The sequence below is a fragment of the Leptonotus elevatus genome, chromosome 19 (genome assembly GCF_054856555.1).
Source record: "Leptonotus elevatus isolate MCC_2025b chromosome 19, RoL_Lele_1.0, whole genome shotgun sequence".
In the NCBI taxonomy this organism is placed as follows: Eukaryota; Metazoa; Chordata; class Actinopteri; order Syngnathiformes; family Syngnathidae; genus Leptonotus; species Leptonotus elevatus.
Window position 1 is genome coordinate 13,166,550 of NC_141257.1, and position 27,989 is coordinate 13,194,538.

General features: G+C 41.7%; 2 protein-coding genes across 4 annotated transcripts; both read left to right on the top strand.

Moving 5' to 3' along the window:
* Positions 1–2,615: 2,615 nt before the first annotated feature.
* Positions 2,616–8,749, top strand: neu1 (neuraminidase 1). Its single transcript, XM_086061948.1, has 7 exons — positions 2,616–2,791; positions 3,319–3,508; positions 4,253–4,515; positions 4,591–4,773; positions 6,113–6,332; positions 6,547–6,783; positions 7,951–8,749. Exons 1-6 carry the CDS (start codon positions 2,696–2,698, stop codon positions 6,765–6,767), a joined length of 1,173 nt encoding a protein of 390 aa, XP_085918074.1. The 5' UTR covers positions 2,616–2,695; the 3' UTR covers positions 6,768–6,783; positions 7,951–8,749.
* A 463-nt stretch (positions 8,750–9,212) lies between these two features.
* On the top strand, positions 9,213–27,082 carry prrc2a (proline-rich coiled-coil 2A). Of its 3 annotated transcripts, none has more exons than XM_086062516.1 (17): positions 9,213–9,344; positions 14,083–14,234; positions 15,461–15,638; positions 15,750–15,861; positions 15,954–16,035; positions 16,120–16,263; positions 16,344–16,585; positions 16,697–16,785; positions 17,011–17,162; positions 18,003–18,105; positions 18,174–18,345; positions 18,674–18,766; positions 18,990–19,536; positions 19,627–19,880; positions 20,788–21,073; positions 21,153–21,375; positions 21,491–27,082. In XM_086062516.1, the coding sequence occupies exons 2-17, from the start codon at positions 14,120–14,122 to the stop codon at positions 24,570–24,572; spliced, it is 5,874 nt and encodes a 1,957-aa protein (XP_085918642.1). In that variant the 5' UTR covers positions 9,213–9,344; positions 14,083–14,119; the 3' UTR covers positions 24,573–27,082. The 3 variants fall into 3 exon arrangements, with proteins under 3 accessions (XP_085918642.1, XP_085918641.1, XP_085918643.1); XM_086062515.1 differs by lacking the exon at positions 9,213–9,344 and adding an exon at positions 9,372–9,521; XM_086062517.1 differs by lacking the exons at positions 9,213–9,344; positions 18,674–18,766 and adding an exon at positions 9,372–9,521.
* Positions 27,083–27,989: the final 907 nt, after the last annotated feature.

A 27,989-nucleotide genomic window follows, 5' to 3' on the forward strand; every position in this document is an offset into this window, starting at 1 on the left:
TCTTGCTCTCTCTCTCTCTCTCTCTTAGCGTGTGACTCAGCTCAGCACGGCCTCATGACTGCTGGAATGTTGTTCACGGTTCAACACAGCATTACGTTAAATGTGAGCGTGTCTGCGCTGCTTGTTTGGAGAAGTTACGTTTCCACAATTGTAAACGGTTCCCAGGCGCCATGGAGAACATACTGTAATATGGTTTTCCTGCTAAATCTACAGTGCAGTGGCACATCTAGGTGGTGGCCAGTGGTGTTCCCGGCCACCCGGCTAGCACAGGGATGTTGTTTAATGTGAATCTGTGGTGCAGAATTCCTACTTTTCCCTCAATTGCATTACACTGGGGTTCACAGGTGCCACGTTAACACTGTTAAAATGAACCCAGAATATTAGGACTTGTTTCATAGTAATGGAAATTTGTGTTTTGTAACTACAATTAATAACATGATTTTATCTTCACAGTGAACACGGTAGAGAAGTCATTGTTTATCATACCATCAACAGTCCGTGTTTCAATAAATAAAATGCACACATAAACCAAACTTGGCCAACACACTCATAAAGTAGGAACAAAAGTTAGTAAAGACAATGATTCGAATAATATGTTCTATGGGATGCAGCTCCAATAATCTAAACAGCGTTCTGATATTGCATTTGTGGAATATGAAAAAAGCACCAAAATCCAGCCATTTTTATCCAGCTCGGGGGGCGGCCATTTTGCCACTTGCTGTCGACTGAAAATGACATCACAGTTGCTCAGGGCTCAGGTAATGACCAACCACAGATCAGCTTGCGAACATCACATGATCAATCTCAGAAAACAGGTGAGCCGTGATTGGTCGGTACCTAAGCCCTGAGCAACTAAGATGCAATTTTCAGTCGACATCGAATGGCAAAATGGCCGCCCCTGTCATGGATAATAACAGGTGGATTTTGCTGCTTTATTCATATATAGTGAGTGAGTGAGTGAGTGAGTGAGTGAGTGAGTGAGTGAGTGAGTGAGTGAGTGAGTGAGTGAGTGAGTGAGTTAGTTAGTTAGTTAGTTAGTTAGCTAGTTAGTTAGTTAGTTCATTCAAACAGATACACAGGGTTGTAAAAGCTATTGTTTCAGAATCCATTCCAAGAATGACAAGTAGCTAAAAGGTTTTACTGAAATTCAAATTCCCAACATACTTTCAAAACCAGAGGCAACATTTTCTTCTTCTATAAGTTAGGTGTATTATTCTGTATTTCTTTATCAAAGAGTAAACGTTGGCACTTGTGTTTGCTTTAGCTCTTGTTTAGCTCGTTATCAGCCCTTTTGATTTTATTTTTACCGTTACGTTGATTAAACTGTCCCAGGCACATTGAGATCCAGACAGAGTTTTTCACATGTTGCCTTTATGTATCGTCATAATAGACACAGACATTCAGCTTTAATTTAAGAGTTTCAGCCTTTAATGCAGTGTATCTCTATGTTCATGGGCTCAAATATATTTAGACAACTCATAAGAGCTTAATGGGCCATTACCTTGTTAATAAAAGATACATATAACTTCAAGTTATTCAAACGGTAATTGAATGTGAAGCATTTTCATCCTGGTATTTCAAATTATGTTTATATTTTCAATACAAAGCTCACAGTTGACGCTTTAGCTTTATTTCCAAACCATTATGATGTATAAATGCAAATAATAAAAAATGCAGTGTCATTGGCCAAATACTTCTGCACCATTTTAACAAATACACTTGCCATGTGATTTTCCCCTTCACCACATTAATGTGTATGTGCTGGTTTACATTTTAGATGGAGACCTTCACTAGCATTCCTTGAAACATATTGAGCACAAATAATTGTCTATCAATTGTGTGGGCATTTTCATCCTTTATATCATTTTTATGATTACTTTCTTATTTTACTTATGTTACTTCTACAATAGCTGGTTACATTTGGTGGGCCTAATTCATTTCAGAAATGCACGTTTTCTACTCCGTATGTGCATAGTTTTTATATTATCATATTATTTTGCTTTCTATTCTTTTTGTTTTGCTATATTTGCTCAAAAGTGCTGCGGATTGCAATCATGAATGAGTTATTGATGTATTGAACTATACAGTATATTGTATTGGCCTCTCGTGTGTCCAGTTAGGGGTCCTTGTTTGTTTTAGGTCCATTACTGCCATCGTGTGGTAAAATTATTTAGAACCCATTAGTGTCTTATCTCTAAAGCAGTCCTAATCGTTGGCATATTGTGACAGATTTGGCTTCGCCTAGTTATTTATTTTTAATATATATATATATATATATATATATATATATATTATTTTTTTTTACACCCCAGTCAAACGTGACAGAAAGTTACACACATGCAGTTTACAATTAAGTTTATAATAGTAATAATAATAATAATAGTATTATAATTATTATGGTTGCCATTGCATGTGTGTAATTTACAAAAACGTGTGCAATTAACTTTTTTTTAGTCTTAAAATAAATATCTTTCGCATTTATCAATATCATTCAAAAATATCAAAAACACCTTCTATTTCCGGGTTTAGGCTCACGTTGTGATCATGTGACCTCCCACCTTGGTCACATGAGCCAATACTCTTGCTGATGATTCAGGGTCACAATGTGGACCGGCTGAATACTGATTTTTATTTCGTTTATATTTTGAAGCAGTTCTCGCCACATGTATATTCATTTTCGGCTCCAACAGTAGAAATGACTTTCGTACGGGGATGGAACGTTAAAAGAGGAAGTGTGCTAGCGACAGCACTGTCGCTATTGTTTCCCGCTGTCATCATTTGCTCTGTCACGGTAAACCATAACAACCTTTACTTGTCGAAAATAACAAAGTTTAAGTAGTATTATAGTGTGTTTAACTTAACGCATTTTTTCTTTTTTCTTTTTTCTTTTTTTTTGTGCTACTATTGCCGGTACATAACAACAGGTTTATAGCTAAACTGCACGCAACGAACTAGTCTAAAGTACCACTTTAAAAAATATGTCACGGGGCACAAAAAAAAACACGCTCAGTTACTGCTGTATTTCCCAGAAGTGTTTGTTTGTTTTTATTTGTTCATTTTTCCTTTCGGACAATCATAGAGACAATTTACAAAATTCACTTTTCTTTCATATAAAGTTTTTTTTTTTTTTAACGATAATTATGATTTACTACTGTATGAGCTCGTTAGCAGTCGTCTGTAATATAAACATGAGATGATCCCTTATTTTTGCATAATTGCTGTTATTTGCTAAATTGAGACTTTGTACAACATGTCTCATCTTTTCCCTCTCTGCATTGCCCTGCACAATTACTCAGATGCTTTGCTCTCTTGGTCCAGATCAAACCCCTGGTGTTTGAGGAGCAGCTGCTGTGGGTGAGCGGGGTGGAAGGTGAGGTGAACACCTACAGGATCCCTTTGATCACCTTCACCCCCGCGGGAAGTCTGCTGGCTTTTGCCGAGGGCAGGAAATCCTCATCCGGCGATGTGGGAGCAAAGTTCATTGCGATGCGGCGATCCACTGATAAAGGTATCGTGACGGTGACCCCCTTCCACAACCCCCACCTGCTGAACTCTTATCAGACTTAGGATGGGAGTTGGATAAACATTCACTCGTGACCATTTATTGTAAACAAAATATAATGAGTAAAATAACTTGATTTTTGCTCCCTTAATAACAATATGAATTACTGGCAAGTGGCAACCAAGGATGTCAAATGCCCGACAATATTATGTTTTATAAAATTCAACATCAGATCATCAGGGCACTTCTGGAGACTTCTTGGCTGCACTGTAAGAAAAGGGGGTGAATATTTTCTCATGTCCTACTTTTCAGTTTTTTATTTGTATTTTTTTTAATATATCATATAAATTTCATTCCACTTCACAATTGTGTCCCACCAATCCAATCTTACATCTTTATGTGTGCGTTAATGAAAACATATTCGTGTTTAATGGCTGATTATTAATATCAGCTGATAAATTGACCAAGCCATATGTAGTAAAGGGACATTCCTTTGAGGCCATCAAATACATACACATTTTGGAAAGTAATGACTAATGGTTTTGGAGAGGAGTCAAGGAAGCTCAAACTACTAAGAGGAGGAAAACAAAGGGGGAAGTTTGCATCATCACCTGTTGTCAGCTTACAACAATATCGTGACATCTCTTCCCCTTTGAATGTGTGAAGAAGACATTGGCTACCAGGCAGTGAAAACAAATGTTCTCATAAAAAATAATACCTGTAGAAATCTCCTCTCCTTCATCCCACTAGGATCCACATGGTCACCGACCAGCTTCATTGTCGACGATGGACTTCAGCAGGACGGCCTGAACCTGGGCTCGGTGGTGATAGACCAGGAAGTGGGCTCAGTTATTCTGATCTACACAACCTGTTTCCACTTGTACCAGTGCCGACCCGCCAGTACCATAATGGTAGAAAGCAAGGATGACGGCCTGAGCTGGAGTTCACCCAAAAACCTCTCGGTCCAGCTAGGGGTCAAGAATTTTGCTCCTGGCCCAGGTTCCGGCATCCAGGTAAGAGGAGGTTGTAAAGAGAACTCAACTTAAATCTTGAGTAATTTTTCCATAACTTTTTATCACCCACAACAGAAACGCTATGAGCCAAACCAGGGCCGGTTGGTGGTGTGCGGTCATGGAACGATAGAAGGCGATGGTGTTTTCTGCATCTTGAGTGATGATCATGGACAGACATGGTTCAATGGTGCAGCGCTGAAAAGCATCCCTTACAACCAGCAGAAAAAGCCGCTAGACTTTAATCCTGATGAGTGCCAGGTACGCAGATCTGCTTAGCCTTTGCAGGGTTTAATTTACCTTGACTATGCCCCAACTTTTAAATTACGAGCCTTCGCTTGGTTGATTTTTGTTGGATTTTCGCAATCCAAATTTTGATTTACAAGTGGGGTTGATTTTTTTGTGTGAAAAATAAAGTAATTGCAGTTTTTTTTGCGATTGCGATTTAATGTGATTTAAAAATATATATTTTTCCTATCAATTAATTAATCTGTATTACAAAAAACAGTATCAAATTTATTATCTATTAACTTTTAGGTTTTATTGATTAGGCGTCTGCTAAAATAAAGGCAAATAAACTATGAATTAAAATGAGAGATCTACTTCAATTAGACACTTTGACTTGCAGTCTTAAGTGTTCACTATGACAACTTCACAAAATTCCACCAAGCAAAAATAAATTAGCGTAAATAAATAAATAATAAATCAAACCTAGCGACCAATTGAAATGAAGTAGTTTTTTTCCCCTCAAAGTTGCAATTAGAAAATTGCATTCTACACCATTGTGATGTCAATTCGAAATTTTTTCCCATTTTATTTATTTATTTTATTTTTCAATATTTGTATTCACATTTTATAACAATACAAAGACACAAAAAACAAACCCATACTAACCGAAACTAAACTTAAAAACAAAAACAGGGCCTATCTAAACACAATACTGAATAGCACTACTTTGTCCATTACAATAATCCTAGTTCAAACAGTTAAGGTGGATGGCACACTTTGAATTTTTTTTGTCACTTTGAATTTACGCCGCCACTCGGCTGAAGTGGGAAAAAAAAACAGCGGGACAAGTTCACCGTTGCACTTTCAACTGTTTATTAAATCAGACAAGCAGCCAAAAACACAAATACAAAATGAAAACATTTGCAAGAAGCAGACATTAGACTGTGGAAGTTTCTCATTAGCGAGACTTGTATCACTTCAGCTCGCTTCTTGTAGCAGCTTTTTCACATTCAGCCAGCTCGTTGAGAATTTGGAATGTCGACTGACTGGTAAATTGAGAAGCAAGCTGAAAAGTTTGACAGTTGCCTTCCACCGTTTGGTGTTCACCAGCAGCTAATCGGGTTGCTGCCACATCAGTCTCTAATGTTCTGGCTTCAACTCCGAGCAAGCATCTTCACAATGGAAACTTTGAACTTGGCCCACTCAGATTGCATGTCCCTAACATCCCATGGGAGGCGGAATACCCCCCCAAGGTGACAGATAGACTCCCCCAGTTCACCTTCCTGACTACATTATAACTAGTTGGAGGTGTGGAATAACCTTCACTCTTAGCAATAGCATAACTAGCTTTTAATCTTCTGCTTTTTTGCAGCCATTTGAAATGACAGACGGAAGCATTGTTATCAATGTCCGAAACCAGAACAACTACCACTGTAGGTGTCGGGTGGTGGTGCGAAGCCGGGATGGAGGATTGTCCCTGCCCATAGACGACCTGTACTTCGACTACGAGCTTGTGGATCCCGCAGTGGCAGCCGGGGCCTTTCAGAAAGAAGGGGTGCTCTTCTTCACCAACCCGTCAAATGCGCAACACAGTAAGGGGCCAGTAAAGGTTAGCTGCATTTTGGAGCATGGAATTTTAAACATTAAAAAATATTTGCTCTTAAAGTCAAAGTTTCTGAAGACTACACATAATTTCTGGGAAAATGTTGATTATTTTATTTTATTTTTTACATTTTGACAACATCATTCCCAAAATGAGTCATATTGTACGTTTGTGATTATGGCTAACTGAACTGTTCCTCGCAGGAATTAATCTAACCTTACGTTGGTCACTGACTGACGGTAACTCCTGGGAGAAGGCGGCTCTGCAGATTTGGCCGGGTCCAAGTGGTTACTCCTGCATTACATCTCTGGATAGTGGCTCCGTGGACGACCGGAAACACGTCTATGTCATCTACGAGAAGGGCACAAAAGACTATTTTGAGACGGTCTCGTTTGCCAAGATCCACCTGTATGGAGGCCGGTAATGCACATGAATCACAGGTGAGGTTAGACTTTTAAACATTTTACAAACTGAAGCACAGTGCGGTAGTGGTTCGCACATCTGCTTTTTGTTGTTGTCCTGAGGTTAAGAATTCGAATCTTGTCACGATCCTTCCTCTGTGGAGTCATTTCTTGTCATGTTTGTCTGCCATCTAGTGGTGAGTGGTGGTATTACAATTACAAACTATACAGTGGAACCCCGCAATTCGTGGGTGGTAGGGACTGGGGCAGCCCTCGAATAGAAAAGATTTGCGCATAATTAATGACCATAGAAATAAATTGGGGAAAAAATATCTACTTTTTGTTATCCCCCAAAAACGCTGATAAACCTCCACATTCTCTACGAAAAAGGGATGTTTTATCCCATTTGAGAAGAACAACAAAAGAAAGCAAAAAATATATTTTTCAAATATATTGAAAACATTTAACTATTGAGTGAATTTGTGGGTGCCGAGCCATTAATTTTGGGGGATCAACTGTAGTAGAGGAAACATGTTCAATCAAGGGACCACGGCATTTTCATGATTATAGTAATTCATTACCATTACTAATTGATTCTGGTGACAACACAACCTTTCTCATAAGAGCTAATAACTGTATGACTTTTTTTATTAAATTTTACTGTTTTTGTTTTACGGTGTGACTAATACTCCTTCAACATTTACGCTGCACTCACAATGGCAGGTATCCGATACATGTTTTTTTATACATGATTTTTATACACATTCACAAAGAGGCCTGATTTGAACCTTAAGATACCGATCTCGTTTGTGGGGTTTTCTATTTACACTGCCATCAATTGCCTAATCTAAATTGATAGATAAGACATATATACATATATATATACAATGTATTCATCTCATGAGGAAAATTTAAATGAATTAAATAAAATTAAAATTAAATATATTCACACATGTACACTTAACATTAACAATATAGAAACAAACAAAGTGCAAACAATATACAAGTGCATCGTAGAAGAGGAAATTTGAAACTCGACATCTAATCCCAAAATTTTACGATAAAAATAAATGGTGCCACGTTTGAGAGTAAAAGAAAATATACTGTGCTGACTTGTGTAACTGAATCATGCATCTTATATCTAGACTGACAGGCGAAGCAGAGTTGTCTGAATATGACTTTTTAATTATTTATTTTTTTCTCAAGGTTTGACCACCCAAGGAAAAATGGAAACACTTTCTCAGGAAGGAACAAAAGTGAACCCCCCCTTTTTTTTATAATATAAAATATATGAAATGTGAACTCCTGCACCATGATATCCATAATTATCTAATCTTTGTCTCGCGTCTATCTTTTATTGAACAAAAACTGTCTTTATTAAGACTTTTTTTTTTTATGAAAAAAAAAAACGTGTAGTAGGGTAAGTATACCCCTATGTTCCTTTGAGGCTGACCACCCAAAACCAAATGAGATGTTAGTTGAATTATTATTATTATTTTTTTGTGACACTTACAATCACAGTCTGTTTATGAATTTTCACCGTGCTTGGAGTTCAGTAGTATTAAACGAGGCTTTAATATTGCTTAGTTTATAAGGACACATCCACTTTACTGGTATCTTACAGTGTGGTACATGCTGTGTACTTGTGTTTCAGCTTTGTCCATTTGTGTAAAAATGTCTTACATTCCATTTGATTGTAACAATTTCTTTACAAAATGTAAAATGATGCCATGGCCTTTTTTGATGAATGTACTGTACACTTTGGAATCTCCTCGAGTTGAAATGGTTTGCTTAAAACCATGGCTATAATATTTAAAGTGCGTACATGTGGGTGAATGTTAGGCCCCTGGAAGCCACTCCTACTTATGATGCAATCAGTGTGTGGGGAATTTGTTTTACATTGTTTTATCATTTTAGCTATTTTCGGATTTGCATCAATTCGAATGGACTATTTGCCAACACCTCTGTGATCAACAGAAATAATAAATTGTTGTCAAAATATTTACATTTGTCTGATTCTGCTTTGTTTTTTTCCATTCTTATTTTAAGAAATACAAAATGCATCTATGGCATCATGTAGTGGAAAGTTTTTAACGTCACTGTTTTGACTTTTTAAAGAGAAAACTTTGAAGCTTAATGTCGCCCTTGTGTGTTTATTCTGGTTTGTACTTCGGAAGCAGACTAAAATAACTGTTCTATAATACAGTATGTTTAAAACAACAACAGTCATCATGTTTGTGGAATTATATTTTTAGTATAAGATAAATCATGTTAGAATGAACATGACCTGGAATACCCTCACTGTTAACAGTAATTTTCTTTTTGCATTATTTCGGCTTTTTTCAAGTTTATTTACAAAACAGATAAGCATTTTTCCATTGCCGTGATTTATTCAGATTTATTAAAATATTTGTTTTCTATTTTTGATACAGGATACAGTATTATTATTATTTTAATCCCTCATCGGCTCTCAAACGGCTCCCATATCACGAAATTACCCAGTAGCCTTTGACAGTTTTTTAGGTGACGCTTCGATTTACACTTTTCTTCCCCCCACCCCCCCTTTTCATTTGTTTTCGGGATAAAGAAGGGGAGTACAAGTAAGCAGCATAGTTTCTTTGTATTTATCCACTCACATCTGTGACGAAAATGCTAATGGGTGGTGTTTGACTGTGCGGGGGAAATAACGTTGTTTCGCTAGCTAGGTCACTGTGCTAGCAAAGCTAATTTAACCTCATTCTGCGAATCAACCTCGAGACAAGTCGGGATAAGACCAGGTCAGTGACTGGAAATAGTTTTAGAATATATATATGAAGAGATATATATTCGTTGCGTTGTTTTGAGCAGAAATGTAATACGCTATTGGAACAGACCAGCGTTGGAATTTTGTGAAGGAGCAGTCTTGGATGTTTTTTTTCCTCGGAAAGGGACAGCCTTGGTTGTTTCTAGCTTGTTTAGCCTAGCTTGCTAATGAATGTAGACAGTAGCTTTATTGTCTTATAAAGCAAATGTGGTGGAAGTCCAATACCAGACTCGATTTGATCTCGGCACAAGTTGCATGTGCTTTGCTCAATTATCTGACCATATACGTTTAAAGTGTGTGGATAACGCCAAACATTATAGCAGGTTGTTCAGTCAGTTTCAGACCAACGTGTATATTTAGCCATTTCCGTGCCAGATTGCCATATATCAACGTTTGGACATAAGAGTAATGTTATTCACCTCTACGTGTACGAACAGAATATGTGTTTTTATCTTACTCCATGTCCAAACCGGTGTCGCTAAATGTTAACGGTAAAATCAACCGGGCCTGTGTCCAGCGCCATTTTGTTCCGTTCACTCATAAGTCTGTCAAAATTACAAGCGTTATATGACCGAACTAACAACTAGGAAAGCCCATGGGAACCGATTAACGTGTGATTTGTAAGAAAGCCCAGTTGAATGGTGTGAACAGCTCGAAGTGGTACTGCAAGTATTGAAATGCGTTATGAAACATCAACGCAGTCCCCCTCCCAATGCGAACATGGATGGCCTGCCAGTTAGCTCCGGCTAGCATCAGTGCTACAACTAAAACATTCAATCAAAGTCGTGTTAACGATTTGGGGGTTATTTTGGGGGTTATCAAATTATGCCGCTTTTGTTGGCGGTGCATTGACGACTGCGTTGAGTTAAAACCTTCAGAATATTGTTAGGTAAGGCCTGCCGATGCTGCGGATAGTCCAAGGCTTTGTATAGCGAGGCTGCTGGCCCCTTTAATCCCATATAGTTGACCACGACCTAATTTTCTAATCTCATCTGGCCATTTACACACGGTACATGCATACAGTGACACCATCGGCTGTGTTGTTTGGTGTAAACATCACATAATCACACACACCATATGGATATTTGTGCAAAGTTACATACATTTATTTGCCACATAGATGTTTGTTTGCATTGTTTTTCACTTTTTGTTTGAAGTGGCATTGCTCAGGAATGATATCCCAATGTAGCTGTTAATAATGTTATAGGTACATTTGACAGGTACATAAAATGTCAATGTAATCTGGTAAGGGAATTACCATTGAGTCGTAGCTTCACTTTTGATTTACATTAGTGCCTTGACATCATCCCAGTCAAAATATTCGTAGAGTAAATAATCTTTCACTATTGAAATGAATGGAAATTCCATTAATCTTAGGACATATAATACATCATGAAAACACATGCGAGAAACTGTTTTACAATTTACTGACTCATAGGTTGCTGTATAATTAGTCTTTTTTTGCAAGAGGTAAACAATATATGTGCGTAATATGTATTGTTATAGTAATGTGGTTTCATCCAAATGGTTCCAAATTTCCAAGCGAATTTAGTGAAAATGCGCAAAACGATCATGCGACTTATGCCTGTTTCCATGCAGTGTTATTTTGCGAATATTGAGAGGAGGAGACTGTGCCATAAAATGACGTCAACAAAATATTGTTAGCTTTTTATTATTATTAATTACTGTAATATTACAATTTCTTCATCCTCCCCCAAACATACCTTACTTAATCGTCCGCCGCCATTTTTTGTGACTACAATATGTATGTGTGCCGTCATATCTCGTCAAAATGTGCAACGTGGTATCTGGCTCTGTCACCGTGTATTCTCAAATTTTATTTCTATACCCAAGATTTGAATTTTCCTTTTATCAATACGCTGAAAAATCCTCCCCCTCCAAGCATAAAAACATTAGGTGGGTTTCCATCCACCTATTTTTATTAAACATTTCAAGAACTGTGAAAATAAACCTGGATTAAAATGGTAGACTTTTTTTTAATGTCTACCATTTCCATTAAGTTTTATTTTCACAGTTCTTAAAATGTTGATTAAAAATAGGTGGATGCAAAGAAACCCACCCAATGTCTGTATGTAGGGGTTTGCAATATTGTCATTGATATTATCCTCAACTTTGCTTTCATGATGTCCAATTTTACATTATCGATTATTACTATGGTCTCGCTGCAGAAGTAGGATTCTGCAAATCACTGGGCAGGATTCATTCACATGTCTCGGGAGCGCCAGACGAAAGGAATATGACAGTTTCAAAGTGAGGAAGTGTAATTGGAGTTTCTTGTCTTAGCAAATAATTTAATAGCTAGACTTCAGTCCACGTCCCTTGCCTGGAAATTATTCGGGGTTGGCAAGACAAAATAAAATCGTAATGTGTGCCGGAAGAGCAACCATATGAGGGATTACATGACTTTCCGACTCCACAACCACGACTTCCGCTAAAGAAAAGATAAAGCTGCGGAACACACTCAGAAAACCCTCACCGAGTTGAGTTTTTCATTGTTAAATATTGCCGCAGAATATTGTAAAATGTTTTGCAGAAGATGTATGAAGCAAAATACTGTCTATCTATAATTGTTCTGTGAAGAGAGGACAGACTAACCCTAACCCTTTTTTGAAAAAATATTGAGATTTTGTTTATAGCTTATAACGACCACCCACCCCTATCTGTATGTATGTGTTGTTGTACCATTTGTCTTTGGATATTGGTTTGTTTTTTTCAAGTAGGCGGTTTGTTTTGTTAAAGTAGCTCCATAAATGCTGACATATCATGGCCCTTTTAAGTGTAAAGTCATTCAAAAATACATACTGTTATGTAATGAAGCGAGATAAACATTTGGGTAGATAATGTTTTTAGTTTTCACTATTACAAAATCACCTGTCTCATGAATCATGTTAAGTGACAAATGAATGGTGGTAATGAGTTCACCTTTTGTTGATGCGCAGTCCTGGCACTTAGTTGCATTGGTGCAAACCGTCTTCAAACCAAGATACAGAGAAAAACATTTGTTTCCATAGCAACTTTTTTTTTCTTCCTTTCCCAATTTTTTGTACAGTGATTCTTTGTGGGGATGTTTAGTTAAGCAGATATGATACCTATTTAACGGCATAAATAGGATGATTTTAAACTAGTCCGCCAGTACCACAATACTCATCGTTAAGTAATGTTATTTGTCCATATCCTCTGAGGCTAGACAGAACCGGTCCCCATATGTAGCATAAAGTGTAAGACAAATAACACAAGAGGCTGTTTTGGGAGTGGCAACCTGTTCTACCATCAGCGTCATTTTAACTGCTAAAGGTCCTATAAGTTGTATAAAGAAATAATGTGCTTCGGCATACACATGAGAGAAGAGATCACCAGCATTTGATATTTGAAGACATTAAATGCCAAAAGGACAATGTGTGTTTGCTTAACGACCATTTTGTTTCCTAACTTAAAGTTTGGGGAAACCCTGAGTTGAGCTTCCCTCGTTTTTTAGATCTCGACCTGTGTGTGTGATTTGAATCACTACAGTTTGGACCATGATTCATCTGCCATCACCGTATTTGCGCTGAGCGAGGCTGGACGTTGCTAGTTGCCCATGCGCATCGCGACATGGCTGTAATCTCAAGACGTTTTGGGTGGTGTGGTGACGTCTCTCTGTGTTGCATAATGAGACTTTTCGTGAAGCGTATCATGTCTGGTCTTGTGTGCGCTTGACGCAAGTGTTCGTAAAAGGTGATTTACTTTCCACGCTAACGTAAAAATGTACATCTAATATTTGGGCAAAGTAGAGTCTGTGGGCATTGGGCAACATCTGGCCCACCCAGAATTTTGACCGGCTCTCACGGAGTCTTTATAAAATCAAAATAAAACAAAATAGGCAGTGTGGTTATCTCGAAAGTGGTGCTTTAATTTGGGTGTGGGCAGTACAAGTGATGAAGCGCAAGCAGCAAGTTTCGTCTACAGTGTTACCAACTTAGTGACTTTCCGACCCGTATGGTGACTATTAAAAAAAAATAAAACAACTAACAAGAAACATTCTTATTTGTATTATATTCTGCTATTGTATTTCTTAAAATAAGAATGGAAAAAAACAAAGCAGAATCAGACAAATGTAAATATTTTGATAATAATTGTATTATAATCCTTATTTTCTGTGCAGTAGAGAGGAGTCGGACGTTTGTTCTGATAATTATTTGGGAGTTCCATCAAGGAATGGTTAATCAATTGTTGCAGTTGATGTTATGTAATTTAAATGTTGTTGTTTAACATTTGTAATTTTTTTTCCAATACAACATATTCCATATCAACACAATAAAACTATAAAATTCACTTCTGCTTTATATAATATGTTGAATTAACATTGGACACAATTGAATTTAGCATGGTGTGGCCCCCAACAACCGTTTGTTCTTCACGCCGAGCGTTTAGAATTACAGTATAAAAGTATCTCCAGCTCTTCCATGAAGCAGTGTGTTATTGTTTATAATCTAACTGCCTCTTTGTAACATTTTGCTGTCTCTTGCATCTCACAGTCTCAGGGCTCACCATACTCGATGAGCGGACAGCGCAATGTCAGAGCGCTCTGGGCAAACTGCAAAGGGGAAGGAAGGCAAAACCAAGTATGCGTCTCTCAACCTGTTTGATACATACAAAGGAAAGAGCCTTGAAACACAAAAGCCTATTGGTGAGTATCTTGGCTTCAATGATGGCATAATACAAAAGTGATTTGCATCAGTCACACTTACACCTCAAGTATCTCACAAATATTTTTTCTTTCACTGAACTGATGTCAGCAGCACGGTGGACGACTGGTTAATCGACGATTCTAAATAGTCTGTCCAAGATTATGAATGGTCGTTTGTCTATATGTTTCCTTTGAGTGACTGGCAACCAGTCCAAGGTGAACCATGCCTCTCTCCAAAGTCAGTGGGGATTGGCTTCAGCTCACTATGAAAATAAGCAATATAGAAAATGGATGGATAAATTAATTGATAAATTGTTACGTCAAGGACTAGTGTGATCAGATGGTGTCTCACATTATATTGAAGATGAAGGCGGTCCTTCAAAACTCGTGAAAAAGCAACCCAAAGTTAATCATTTGATCCTGGCTGCACTGAGGTATGCTGAGGTATCACGAGATTTGATGCGGTATAGTGGTTCAGATGTTGGATGATTTTTGCAACTTTTGAGGCATTTTCCCCCCGAAAATGCGTTAGAATGTTCCAATGATTATTCTGAGATGTATTTTTTTGCAATCCCTGCGATGTTGTTTAGTAAACTGTGGCATAAATCTGCTTTACAACAATTTAAATTTAAAAAAATTTAACTGCCGATCTGTGTAAGACTTTGTGCTCACGTTGCAAATTTGTAGTCTCTCCAGTCTGCAGCATATTTATTGCCACATAGGACAGAATTTTGAATGTAAGGTTTATCATGTGAGCTGATCCAGAGGTTTGCTTGTGAACAGTCTGTTTATTGAGCTTTGTCCCTGTAGTGCAAGTTTTATTTAGGATCTTGCCGTTTCCCTTCCAGCATAGAAAATCTATGCGATGTTTTGTTTTATTTTATTTTTATTTCAATCCCCCAGGATAAAGTGGCTGTTTGAATCAGCACAGCTTCTCATTTTCAATTACAAAGTTTTCCCCTGCTTCAGCAGTATATCAATTTCCTTGTGTAACTTTTTCAATGACTCTCAGACGCTCACAAAATTAAGTTTGCTGGAAGACTATTTGTTTTATTTTTTAAATGGAATGATAATTATTATGCGATATCAGCTGAATTTCCCCTCTGACATTAATTAAAGGCTTATTTTATTTTTCTATTATCTAAACCAGTGTACAGTGAAGATCTCATTGATGTGATTCCTGGTTCCTCGTCTCACCTAATATATTTATTCCTTTCTCCAATCAGTTCCCCCCCGCCATGGCTTGCAGTCTCTCGGTAAAGTTGCCTCTGCCCGGCGTATGCCACCCCCTGCCAATTTGCCAAGTCTGAAGGCAGAGAATAAAGGCAACGATCCCAACGTCTCACTCGTTCCCAAAGACGGCACAGGATGGGCAAGCAAACAGGAACAAGCGGACCCAAAGAGGTAAATTGCACTTGAATAATATACACATTCTAAATATGTAAGTCTGACTAAAATCATAATTGATTTTTATGTTTCACAAACAATAACAACAACACAATGTTTTCCTTTCAGTACCGATGCATTGTCAGCACCGCAGCAGGAACCGCAGCAGCCTGTGGCTTCACAGACGCCTGCACCGACCCGCCCGAGAACCCCGCCAGCTTCAGAGGTGCCAACAGTCACAGTAAGTTATATGCACCATAATATCAATATTGTTATTTCAGGTTGTATGAGATCACAGTTGACGTGTGTCTTATTTTGGTGTGTCCTGCTCAGGCTATGGCCCCAGCTTCAACCCAGGCCGTAGGGGCAAGGTCCTGGGCACAGGCCAGTGTTACACATGGAGTACAAGGGGATGGTGGGTCTTTTTTTATGTATCACTCACACATGCGCACATAAGAATCAGCCTTTTATCTTATAGCTGTATCTTTGCTTTTTGCAGGTGGAAAGGGATCAAACCTACCGTCGCCATTCTCTCGCGAGGAATTTCCCACCCTGCAGGCGGCTGGCGACCAGGACAAAGTTGGCAGAGAACAGGGCACTGCAGATCAGTGGTATGGGCCCGGACCAAGCCTCCGCCCCCAGAGTAAGTGATGTTTCTTTCATCTCGGAGAAAACGTATCAGTATACAGAATTCTTCATTCAAATTCTGTGCCATCTGTGTAGACGTTACAAGCTGGCGGGACGGTGGGGGCCGAGGCCTGGCACCCACCCTCTCTGGGGAGGGGGCGGCAGAGGGTGGCAGCGGCGGGGCTTTGCTAATGGACGGGGCAGCCGGGGTCCCGCCTCAGAACCCGCAGTCCCTCGTGCCACCTAGGAACCCTCCCGCAGGCAGCCCCGCCTTACCCTTGCCTCAGCCCCCTGTCGGGCCTGGGTTTCCTCAATTCCGAGGGATCATGCCTCCATTCGTACGTTTCTTTTTCATTCGCTTGATTTCAAGCAAATACAGTTTTCTGCTCTTAATTTTCAAAGCATGGTGTGAAGAGTATGTGTTAGTAGTTTTTTTTTCTTTCTTCTAGATGTATCCACCATATTTACCCTTCCCGGCAAATTATGGTCCTCAAGGGCCCTACAGGTTTCCACCACCTGGCGAAGGTCCAGCTCCAAGGTATATGCTTTTCCAAATAGTTAATAAAAAAACAACTAACTGTAGTTGTATTCCGCTGGGGTTGACATACATTTACTGTAAAATGATTGCTGATTTTAGAAAAATGAATTCACCCAAGATCAACAATTTGCAGACAATGGGTAGTCTGCCCACAAACAAAAAAAGACAGCATCACATGACATGTACTGTACTCAAGTTGATGTAGCATTGTCCCGCCGCTTTCAGGTTCTCTCGGTCGCAGGTTGGTCCTGACTGCAGGCCTCAGCTTCTCTCACGAGATGCAGGTGGAGAGGTGGTCAAGCGACCCTCCATCCTAAAGCAGGATGACCTCAAGGAGCTCGATGAGTTGGACCACGATGGAGATGAAGGCTGGGCAGGTCTGATTTCGCTCATTCATAATATTCTGCTGATCGATGATGATGGGGGGGGGGTGTATTTGGAACTTTGGCATAGATTTAGAAGTATCTAAAGCAATGGTTCTTAACCTTGGGTTCAGTGAGTCAATCTCGGGTTCAGTTGAGGTCAAGACACACACCTAACTCATAGAATTTGTGATGATGCGCCACGCATAGTCGTCATTGGCTGCAGGTGATCACGCTACATTGCTACGTGCTGCAGGGAATTTAGTGCGCTCAGTAGTAGACTTTTGACTGTTGTGATTGTACGTCGTCTGATTCCAATCCCAATCTAGGGCCTCTGCCGTTTTCAGTGTCCTTCCATCTTAAAAAAGCAGTGGTGATTGTTCTTAAGTGCTCTATGAATATAGAGTTGAGTTAGGTGATGGGACTCAGTGTCCTAACTGCATGATTTGCAATGCCAAATTGAGCAACTAGCTGTCTATCAGAACAGTTCCTTAAGATGCATGGAGATGGGGAATACAAGAACACAACGCTTTCTGAATTCAAGGTGAAGAGAGCCAAATTTGATTAAAAGCTACTCTCCCTGTTCATTTTGATCACCAGTAAACCCTATACCAATGTCTTGAAAAAAACAAACAAACATATATTTATCAATAAAGAAGGGTTCCGTGAATGCACATAGGAAACTGGTGGGGTTCAGTAACTGAGCCACTGAGCTAAAGTAAACATATTGATTTCATTTCATCAAACATTTCTTATAGACTTTTAGAACAATCACTGAATTTTGGTAACCAAATCTAGGCAAGGTTTCTCGAGGTGCTGCTCTTAATGGTTATTTGTCCCATTTTGGTTGAACAGGGGCACATGAGGAGATTGATTACTCCGCAAAGTTGAAGTTCAGTGATGACGAAGGAGATGAAGAGGGAGAAGAGGACACAACAGAGAGCAAGAATGATTCAAAGTCAGTTTGTGACCAAATAATTTAAAAAAATGTAGTTGTTCAAAGCTAATTTAAAAAATACATTTTAGTGAGCAGCAGAAATCTCAAGAGGCCCCCTCTGCAACCTCATGCTCTCGAGCCTCAGACAGCAGTGGAGATAACTGCCGCAGCCCTCCTTCCAACACTGAGGATGGCCCACAGAACGCCTCCATCAAGCCAGGATGGGCTGAGGGAAGCCAAGGAGCACCATCCAACTACCAGGTAATTTAGCTGTGTTTAATGTTAAGAGGCTTAATTAGACTAATTTTGATAATTTTACAAATCTGGATTTCCTCTCCATTTTTGTGTACAGTTGTAGGTATACCTTCAAATTATTAGTGGGGTGTAGTAAGGCTAGATAGATGTGTGGTCTCTTAAAGCGTTTTATTTTTCATAGATTTAAAGACTACGTGATTAATAATTGGCCCAGGCACAGTTTAAAAGGGGGAGGCCCAACATACCACACAGGCTTGTGGAAGTGTTTGTTTGCCTTTTTGTAAGTGTAAACCATCGTGGTGGAGTATGGCTGACGGTGTCTGCCTGTATACAGGGGCGCAGGCATGGACTGGGTGGTCAACGGGAGCAGCCCTCCCCCCCACCTGGGCCAATCGTCGGACAAGGGCCTCACTCCTTTTACCGACAGGTAGAAATCCTGACCGGGCCTCTTAAATAATTTCCACCATTTCTCATTCATGGGCCACAGAACCTATAAGTTATTTCATATGTAGAATTAGCTTTTTGATATTTTTCTTTTTTTTCTCATGTTTTATTCTTTGGTTAAAAAATATTATCTGCACAATAACAAAGATCTTAATATTATATTAAGCGCCTTAATAGTGATAATAATTCTAACACAATTTGTTCAGGACCGGCCTCACAGCCAGAGTGCGTCATTGGGCCCTGGAAAAGTAGGCCACGCCCAGCATCAGCCAGCAGCAGGGGGCCCTACCCCTCCTCCCCAGCCTGGATTGCTGGTCCATGGGGTCCCAGGGGACGACGAGGATGAGACATGGCGTCAGCGCAGGAAGCAATCTTCCACTGAGATCTCCGCTGCAGTTGAGCGAGCCCGTCGCCGCCGCGAGGAGGAGGAACGTCGGATGGAGGAGGAGAGACGCGCAGCCTGTGCCGAAAAGTTGAAAAGGCTGGATGAGAAGCAGCAACAGCAAAGCGGCAACGTCGGAGGAAGCGGTGGCAGTAAAACACCCAGCCTGGATGGGAATTCTACGGCAGCCACAGCTGGCAGCCCTAGTCCATCCTTATCGGCCTCTGCGTCTTCCCCCAACATCAGCCAGCCGCCTTCGCCGTGTGTCGACCCTGAGGAGCCTCCTGTGCTGCCTGCGCAGTCGGGCACAGGTCTTGGTGTCGGTGACAGACAGCGGGCGAGCAGCAACAGCAGCTATGACTCGAACACAGGTACGCTCACACATAATAATGACCGGTCTGTATAATTAGTTTGAAGTAAAAAAAAAAAAACATACTCAAACAATTCCTTTTGCCATTCAGAGGTCCAGCATTGTCCTCAGCCAACTGTGGCACAGCCACAGCCGCCTACGTTGGAAGTACCTTCACCCGTCGACAAAGAGGAGACTGCCTGCACTCCTCACCTGCGAGCAGGAAGTGTAGGTGAAAGAGGGACGGAACCAGTGAAGACTGAGAATATTGGCGGGGGTTCAGGCCGTCAGGCAATCGTTCCTCCGGGCCAGGGTTACTCGAAGTACCAAAAGTCCCTCCCGCCTCGTTTTCAGAGGCAGCAACAGGTAAGAAAATTACTCTGGCAATTGATTGAACACGACTGTACCTATCTCTTAAATATGTACTGTTACTACATTTCAAGACAGTTGTCATGACCAAAATATCACGATTGCTATGATATTAAGTCTGAAAACATTTCAAAACATGTTATTTTGATTACATAAAAAATACTAAATACAGAGATATACATACTGCATTAGGAATTGTAAACAGCAACAACCAAAGTGAATTCTCAAAATACTTGACATGATGCACAACACTTGATTCCCGTCATGGGAATAAAATAGTATCTAGCTAGCTGTTTTTCAATTTTAAATCAATGAATATTAAATACACATACGTGAACATAAACAAAATTCAATCAAAATGTTCACAAATATGGTTTCAAGTTTTATTTTGAGTTGGCCATATTCACAAGACTAACGTTTAAATTCAAATTGGCTATATTGAAGTTTGTAAAGGACATAAACACTTTATCTGGAAGTTAACAAGACCTATCTGCTACTCGTGGATTTCAGGTGTTCCCCATTTTCTGTCAACTGCAGGAAGAGGTGGTCTGTGATTGTAGTTTTCTCCATGGATCCACCTTTTTCATTGTTTATGGTATGGGCAACGTGCACACCCATGGTTGGATTTAGGAAGAGGTGGCAATCAAATATCAGCTCATTCACCGTCTGGATGATATTGCGAAAAATCTCCTTATTCAAAATTGGTCCGATTTTTCGCTAGTGTTGTTTTTGTTTTGTTTTTTGTCGCTAGATGGGTCTGAATACTCGCTAAATGTAGTGACAAATTAGTCACTTCGCAGCATTGCATTATCTCGCCAGCAAAAGGGTCACACACATTACACTCAGCAAGGTATTGTTGTGGTATGTTCTTACCCCCAAACTCTGGTTCTCTTCCTGTTGAAAGGAACAGCTTTTGAAGCAGCAGCAGCACTGGCAACAGCAGCATAACCAGGCATCCCAAAGCCAGATCTCACCGCAGCCCCAGGCACCACAAGGTCCTTCACCAGTTTCAACACCCCAGCCAGGACCTGGACCTAAGCAGGGCGGCCCATTATATCAACCCGGCAACTTGGTTCGTCCGCTTCCGATGAATTTTGACCCACGCTGGATGATGATGCCGTACATGGACCCACGCATGATGCAGGGACGCCCACCTATGGACTTTTATTCCACTGGCATGCACCCATCAGGTAAGAGAATATTTGTAATCCTTGAAAATATATCAATTCGGATCATTTCAGTTATGTAATTAACAAAAAAAATCATCAGGGCTTATTGGGCGTGAGCGGTCTGATTCAGGAGGATCTGGTTCAGACCCCTTTGATCGGCAACAACAACATCCAGGGCACCCTCACCGTGGTACTCCCCCGATTGATCCTAAATTGGCCTGGGGGCCAGAGGTATTTCCTGGTGGAGGAGAAGCTTGCGGGATAAATCCCCCTTTGAGGCAGAGGCAAACGTCAGAGGAAGAGGATGTGGCCAAAGGGCCCAGGTATGGAGATGCAGTAGTTGTTTTAGGTTTTATTGGATTCATATTCTATTAACTTTGTGTCTTTCATTTGCTAATTGGCAATTATGTAAATGCATCTGTTTCATCTGTGATTTAGGAGTGACACTCCTCCACATCGCATACGAGAGGGTGGGTTGGGCCCCATCAAGCAGCCCAACGCAAACTCTGGGCCGTCGAACCAGACGCCGCCTCCTGTCAATGCACCGGGCAGCAGCCACCCCCCTCATCATTACATGAGTGGGCGGGGCAACTACAACAACTTTCCTGATCAATGTGCAAGGATGACACAGCACCAGCAGCAGCAACAACAAAGAGGTGGTGAACGGGGAACCCATTCCCATGGCTTCACCCATCAGGATGACGTCCCAGCCCGGGGATCTCATTCAGGTCAGCTCTGGGGGACTCCACACCCTCATTACGATCGGAATGGCCGTGCAGATCTCCCTAATGTAGATGGCAACTCCCACCTTCACCACCATCATAACCACCACCCTCAGCAGAAGCCTCACTACACTGTCCAATCACATAAGCTCGAGAACATCCATGACAGGGTAGCTGAAGGCCCACTGAAGAAAACCAACCCTTCTCCGCCACTCAACCAGCCATCCCTATCATCCTCTTGCTCCTCATCTTCCTCTTCTGCTTCTACCAGAGAAGATGGTAATGTCAAGGCCTCTTTGCTACATCATCATTCTCACAGAGAAGGTGAAGCTAGTGTTGGCCAAAATCTTGGTGAAAGAAGTACCGGTAGTACCAGCAGTGGCGGTCATGTCAAACATGAAAAAACAGGCTCTGCATATGCGCCGCATGCTTCAATGACCTCAAGCCCACCTCCTGCTCAACATGGCAGTCACTCCCAACCCCAGCACCATTCTCATCCAAGGTCAAACCAAAGAGGGGTGCGGGATCACAAAACCGAGACCCAGTGGGGCCCTCGACCTGGCAGCACCAACGCAGGTGGTGCTTCCAATCACGGCAGGAGGGCCAACACTGCAGGAAGTGGGAACAATTCCCGTGGCACAGATGACGCCTCCCATGCTCCATCAGAGCACAAGCCCGCCAGCCAGGCAGGAGGCAACAATCCCAACAAAAGGGCAGGTCCAATCAAGAAGCCAATGATGAAAGAGGTAAAGAAAGAGGGAGAAGTTGATGGAGGAGAGAAATCAAGCCAAGGCTTTAAGGATAAAGAGAAGGAGGGTGGCCAAGCCACCTCAGGAAAGCAGGATGCCTCCTCCTCTCATAACACTTCAACTCCATCGGGCAAAGAAGAGCCTGTTGTGACAATAAAACCCAGGAATGGCGGCAAAGAACGGCCGCCTGGAGGAGGTGGCGGTGGGTCAGGGAGATTACCAAAAGAGGTGGACGCCAGTTCTTCAGGATTTTCAGGATCCTCGTCCCGGAGGGACAGAGACCGTTCTTTTGAAAGGAGAGCCAACATTGCCCATAATCATGGAGTCTCCAACAAAGCCACCAGGGGCAGTCGTGGGCGAGGTGGAGAATTTTACGGCCGTGGTCGTGGTTATAGGGGTACCTACACAGCCAGTGCTGGGCCTGGTGGTAGCAACCGCGGTAGAATGGCTGGAAGGAGTAGCAGAGACTATCGCGCATCTGTTGCTGTTGGCCACCACCATCACGATGTAAAGGGTGAGGGACCCGGTGGTCGGCACGGTCAAGATAGGCCCCGTCACAACCCGGCCAGAGCAAGGAATCGAAGTGAAACACGCAGCGAGGGCTCCGAGTATGAAGAAATCCCCAAGAGGAGGAGGGAGAGAGGCTCCGAGACGGGCAGCGAGAGTGGTGTAAGTGATCTCGGTCAATCGGACAAGGATGACACCCACAAACCCAACACCAAGAACGGCATCGAGAATACTAATACCACTACCAGCGGGAACGTTTCCTCTGCACCACCTAGAGGGTCACAGGCTCGGGTTTTCACCCCGAGGGGGGTGCCGTCGAGGAGGGGCAGGGGTGGCGGTAGCGGAGGAGGAAGTATCTACAGGAATAGCGGCCATGTTGGAGGACCGGCTGGGGGACACAGGGGTGCCCCCGGTTCAGCCTCTCACGGGGGGCCCTCAAGGCAGCCAAACTCTGCACGAAGGCAGCAAGCCCCGTCACAAACCTCAGGGCACAAGGACTTGGGCAGGGGAGGGCCTCCTTTGGAGAAGAAGGAGAAGGCAACCGATGGAAATCAAGCTCAAAGTCATGGATCCAATCCATCACAGTCCTCAGTCTTGGCTGCGGCTCCGACCACTCAAGCCTCCACTGACAACGGAGCTGTTTTGACCCAACAAGCTTCAACCAACCCTGCGTCGATCACTGGCGGGCCAAATTCAGTCCCTCCTCCCACTAACCGCGGGTTCCCTCCCGGTGGCTTCGAGCGACCCAAGCGTCGCCGCCACATGCGTTCCCAACATCAGCAGGACAAGCCTCCTCGCTTCCGGAGGCTGAAGGAGCGAGAGAATGCTGCGCGGATCAACGGCGGAGTCGGCGTGATAGGAGGAGGGAGAACCTCCTCCCCTTCCGTAAACTCAGTTCAGGACAGTAACGGAACCGCTGTCTCGGCGACGTTGATCAGTAATGCCCAGAATACCAACCACAACACCACCCTTACAGCTAACAGTGGCAGCGGGCACCTCGGCAACGCAAACAGCCACCACCATCAGCACTTCAACCAGGGCGGCACAGGACCCGCCCACCCTCAGCACCACCACAGCCACGGAGCCAAGTCCCCGGATTTCACCAACCAGAACTCGGACCAGGCCAACGAGGAGTGGGAGACGGCCTCAGAGAGCAGCGACTTCACTGAGTTCCGAGACAAAGAGGGAGGAGGGAAGCCGTATTCTTCGCACCATCACCACCACCTCGGGAAGGGAGGAGGAGGAGGAGGAGGAGGCGGCGGTGGCGGCGGCGGAGGAGGAGGAGGAGGAGGAGGAGGAGGAGGAGGAGGAGGAGGCGCGGTCGAGCGAGAGATAGCCGGAAAGGAGCCTCAAGGTAATAAAAGAAGCTTTTCGAGCCAGCGTCCTGGCATGGAAAGGCAAAACCGGAGGGTTAACGTCGGCGGGGGCGGAGGCAGAGGCCCTCGAGGTCCACCCGGTGGTGGCTCGGGTGGCACAGGAAACGGAGGCGGCAACCGTGGAGATAAGCGGGGCAACTGGCCCTCACCGAAAAATAGGAAGTGATCGAATATTTCAAAACATTTTGGCTGAACTGCACTCACTTTCAACCCAACTCTTCCAATTTTTTTTTTTTACCCTGTTTTGATTTCATGTTGCATCCCTAAACATATTAGTGTATTGTACAGTATACGGAGACGGTATTCTACGTTCACCCCAGTCAACTTTCTCCCTTCTTGCATCAGTCTGCTGTTGACAGTCCTTTCTTGTACATTTTCTCAGTTGGTTTCATCTTATTTCCGTTGAATCGTGCCCCCTTGCCCCTAACACGCATATAGTTCTGCATTGAAAGTCCACATTGTTTTGAATCGAGGAATTCACATAGCTACACATACAAGCACAATATAACATCTTCAAACATGTAGAACATGTGTAGTCGTGGATGTAAAATGATTGGCAAAACGTGAAATTGGGCAAACTTTTATATTCATGTACGTGTGTATATTTCTACCACACTTTGGCCTTTGGTGGTGTACAGTAGTCCAGTTCTGCACGACTTCCCCTTACAAAGGGGAAAAGCGCAGCTTCAGCTTAACAAGAAGAGTACCAGTGTATCATACAAGTATCTTATATTTGTTTTCAGGAGAGTTGTCAATTCACTTTCAGCCACACAAGAGATGTTAAGTGTGTATGTATGTGTATGTGTGTGTGTGTGTGTTTTTTTACAAAGTGGATCGGTAAACAGCTCCCATTCTCTTATTTACTTTTTCTTTGTCTCCCAGGTCTGAGCTTTTCAGTTTTCTGCAAAGTATGTAACTGTGATAGGACCCGTGTACTACTGCTCTCTCACTAGGTTTGTCTTTTTATATCCTCGTCCTGTTGCTTGTGCAGATGCTGTTTTATTTCCCTTTCTCGCTTTCATGTCAACATGCGTTGACGTTTCATTTAGATTGATCTTCTTTATTTTTATTATTATTATTATTAAGAAAATAAAGGCTTTTTCTGCCTCACCGTAGCATCCTTGTTACTGCAGAAGCTCTGGACACTGCAAAAATACTCCCCAATGGACAATAGTTTTCCACTTTCATTGGTTTAATCAGACTCCGTTAATTACTTGACAGCTTTATTTCTCAAGTTACTTCCTCCTGAGGTTTCCATTTTTGTATTGAAGAATTCTCTTTAAAGTGGAATGTCTTCGTTTGAGGGGGAAATTAGTTTGAGGTCATGATAAAGAACACGTTTCACAAATTGTTGGTTTGTTAAGTTGTAATTGCTTTGGTGGGTTATGTTGTAAAAAGCACTCCTTGTAGTATAAGAAGAAAAAAAAACTTGGTTGCTGTTATTTTTTTTGGTTTTGTTTTTTCCTCATTTAGTAGAGCAAGTTTTATGTGATGCAACAAAGACAGGTACTCTGTCTGGGCCCAGAGTACGCAGATATAGGTCGAGTATTACATTTCCTCTGCTGTTGTGCATGCTGTGATGCACCCTGTGCTATTACTATTCGGACTTCTCACTGCAACAAGGACTACCAGGAGCTCCTTATCTGACTGGAGGGTTTTTCAAAAGTTTTAAAAAGGAGGTCATCTGAGTCACCTGTAACGGATGGCAAGAATTCAACAACCCGGATTTGGTCAGGAAATATTGGATTTGAAACACTTGTAATCACGCAGTAGACAGACCTGCACAGTTTGGAGAGAAGGTGAACTTTACTACTCCTCTGCATCGATTCACTGCTGTAAGTTGGGGTTTTTGTTTGTTTACTGACAGTAACAGTTTAACAGGGATGTTGCGAGTAGGGCATTTGGTGATTTGTGAGTGTGCGCGACTGTGTGATGTGTTTGGTATGTGTGCGTTTTCTGGTATCTATATTGTAACGGGAACGGCAAGGACCAGAGGGTAATGAGAATGGCACCACTTTCTGCCTGGTTTGCCCACACTTAATTGAACCCATGTTACCACATCTGCTGCTTTAAAAGAAAAACACCCGCGGTGATGCATTCAGCTCTGCATACATACAGCACATTCATCTAAATGAACAAGCAGTGGAAGGAATCACTGTTTTTGTAGAGTTTAATACAGTACATAAGCAGGCAAGCGATGCATCTTCTTTCCACTAGAACGTCAAGCATGAATTCACAGCCATGTGTGCAGCTTGCCTTGCCTGTCACTGGTTTCTGCATCGCTAGCTGTACTACGGAGACTGGCTCGGCGAGTCCGCCATCCCTCATTAACTTTTTGATATTGATGTGCTCATTATTGTATGTACCCATGCTAAAAGAAAAAAGTAGTGTATTGAAATAACTCAAAAAGATTGTACTGTTTCCAGCATTACCGAGGTACCTGGAGTGGTCCATTTTGTTTTAGCATTTATGGTTTTATTAATGGAGCCGTAATATATGCACATGTATGTATATTGGTATGTATCTTAAGTTTTGTCGACCCCAACTTACATTCCCACCAACAAATGTTGCCATTTTTAGTTCAAGGGAGCAATGTACAAGCAGAGAAGTGTCTTATTATAATAAAGTTATACAGAGAAGGCAAAGTTAAATAAACTACTTTTGATTGAATGGAAATACGGCGTGACATGTCTTGTTCCTTATTGCATACCATTTTTTGCAGGTCAGACATATTTAAGAATGATGTCATTTGCAAGTGATATTCCCTTATAAATTACAGAATATCTTCAATTTTAACAATTGTGTATTTTCCACACCTTTGGACAGTTTATCTTCACTTTATTTGAAGTAGCATGTCTCCAAGAAACCAACGAATTAGTATTTTTATCTCAATTGACAAAATTAACTCAATAATTCAAACACATAGGAAAAACACGACGGAAATGTTTTTTTCTGTGGTGACTACAGAGTCCAATAGGTACGTATAACAAAAGCTTAGCGAGTTAAGAATTGTGATGTCATGACAACTTTGATAAAAATAGGCTGTCTTGCCCGAGGATAAAAAGCGTTGGCCAGAAGTGATTGACACCGTCCATCGCCTTGGCTCCAAGAATTCATCGAGGCCCAGAAGCGTGATTATCCAATTTTCGTCTCTGGTTCCGAGGGCGGCGGTGTGGAAGGCTGCTAAGAACTCACGATACCTGCGCGAAAACGGCCTGCATTTTGCTGGGGACCTTTACAAGATCGACAGAGGAAACCGGAAGAAATTGTGGCCAATGATAGAAGCTGCTCGCAAGGAAGGAAAAGCAGCTTACTTTGTTGGTGGTCGTGGTTTCATTGAAAACTAAGAAATTTCCCCCCCAGCTTGACAATCTTTGGACATTGGGTTTTTGTTTTTGATTCTATAAAACCTAATGAGGGCATGTTCATTCTATGATTGATAGGCAACCTTTCTCCAGATGGGTTGAGTTTAATTTGTTCACTTTTTTGAAGTTGTCTTTATACATTTGAAGTGTCTTTATACATTTGATAGTAGATGGGAGTTAAAATATTGCTATTTTTTTCATGTTCGATTTCACACAAT

Coding starts and splice junctions, on each gene's coding strand:
- neu1 (XM_086061948.1), top strand. CDS start 2,696: ATGACTTTCGTACGGGGATGGAACGTTAAAAGAGGAAGTGTGCTAGCG. Junction 2,792..3,318: donor TCATCATTTGCTCTGTCACG/GTAAACCATAAC, acceptor CTCTTGGTCCAG/ATCAAACCCCTGGTGTTTGA. Junction 4,774..6,112: donor TTAATCCTGATGAGTGCCAG/GTACGCAGATCT, acceptor GCTTTTTTGCAG/CCATTTGAAATGACAGACGG.
- prrc2a (XM_086062516.1), top strand. CDS start 14,120: ATGTCAGAGCGCTCTGGGCAAACTGCAAAGGGGAAGGAAGGCAAAACC. Junction 15,862..15,953: donor CAGAGGTGCCAACAGTCACA/GTAAGTTATATG, acceptor TGTCCTGCTCAG/GCTATGGCCCCAGCTTCAAC. Junction 18,767..18,989: donor CTCACTCCTTTTACCGACAG/GTAGAAATCCTG, acceptor CAATTTGTTCAG/GACCGGCCTCACAGCCAGAG.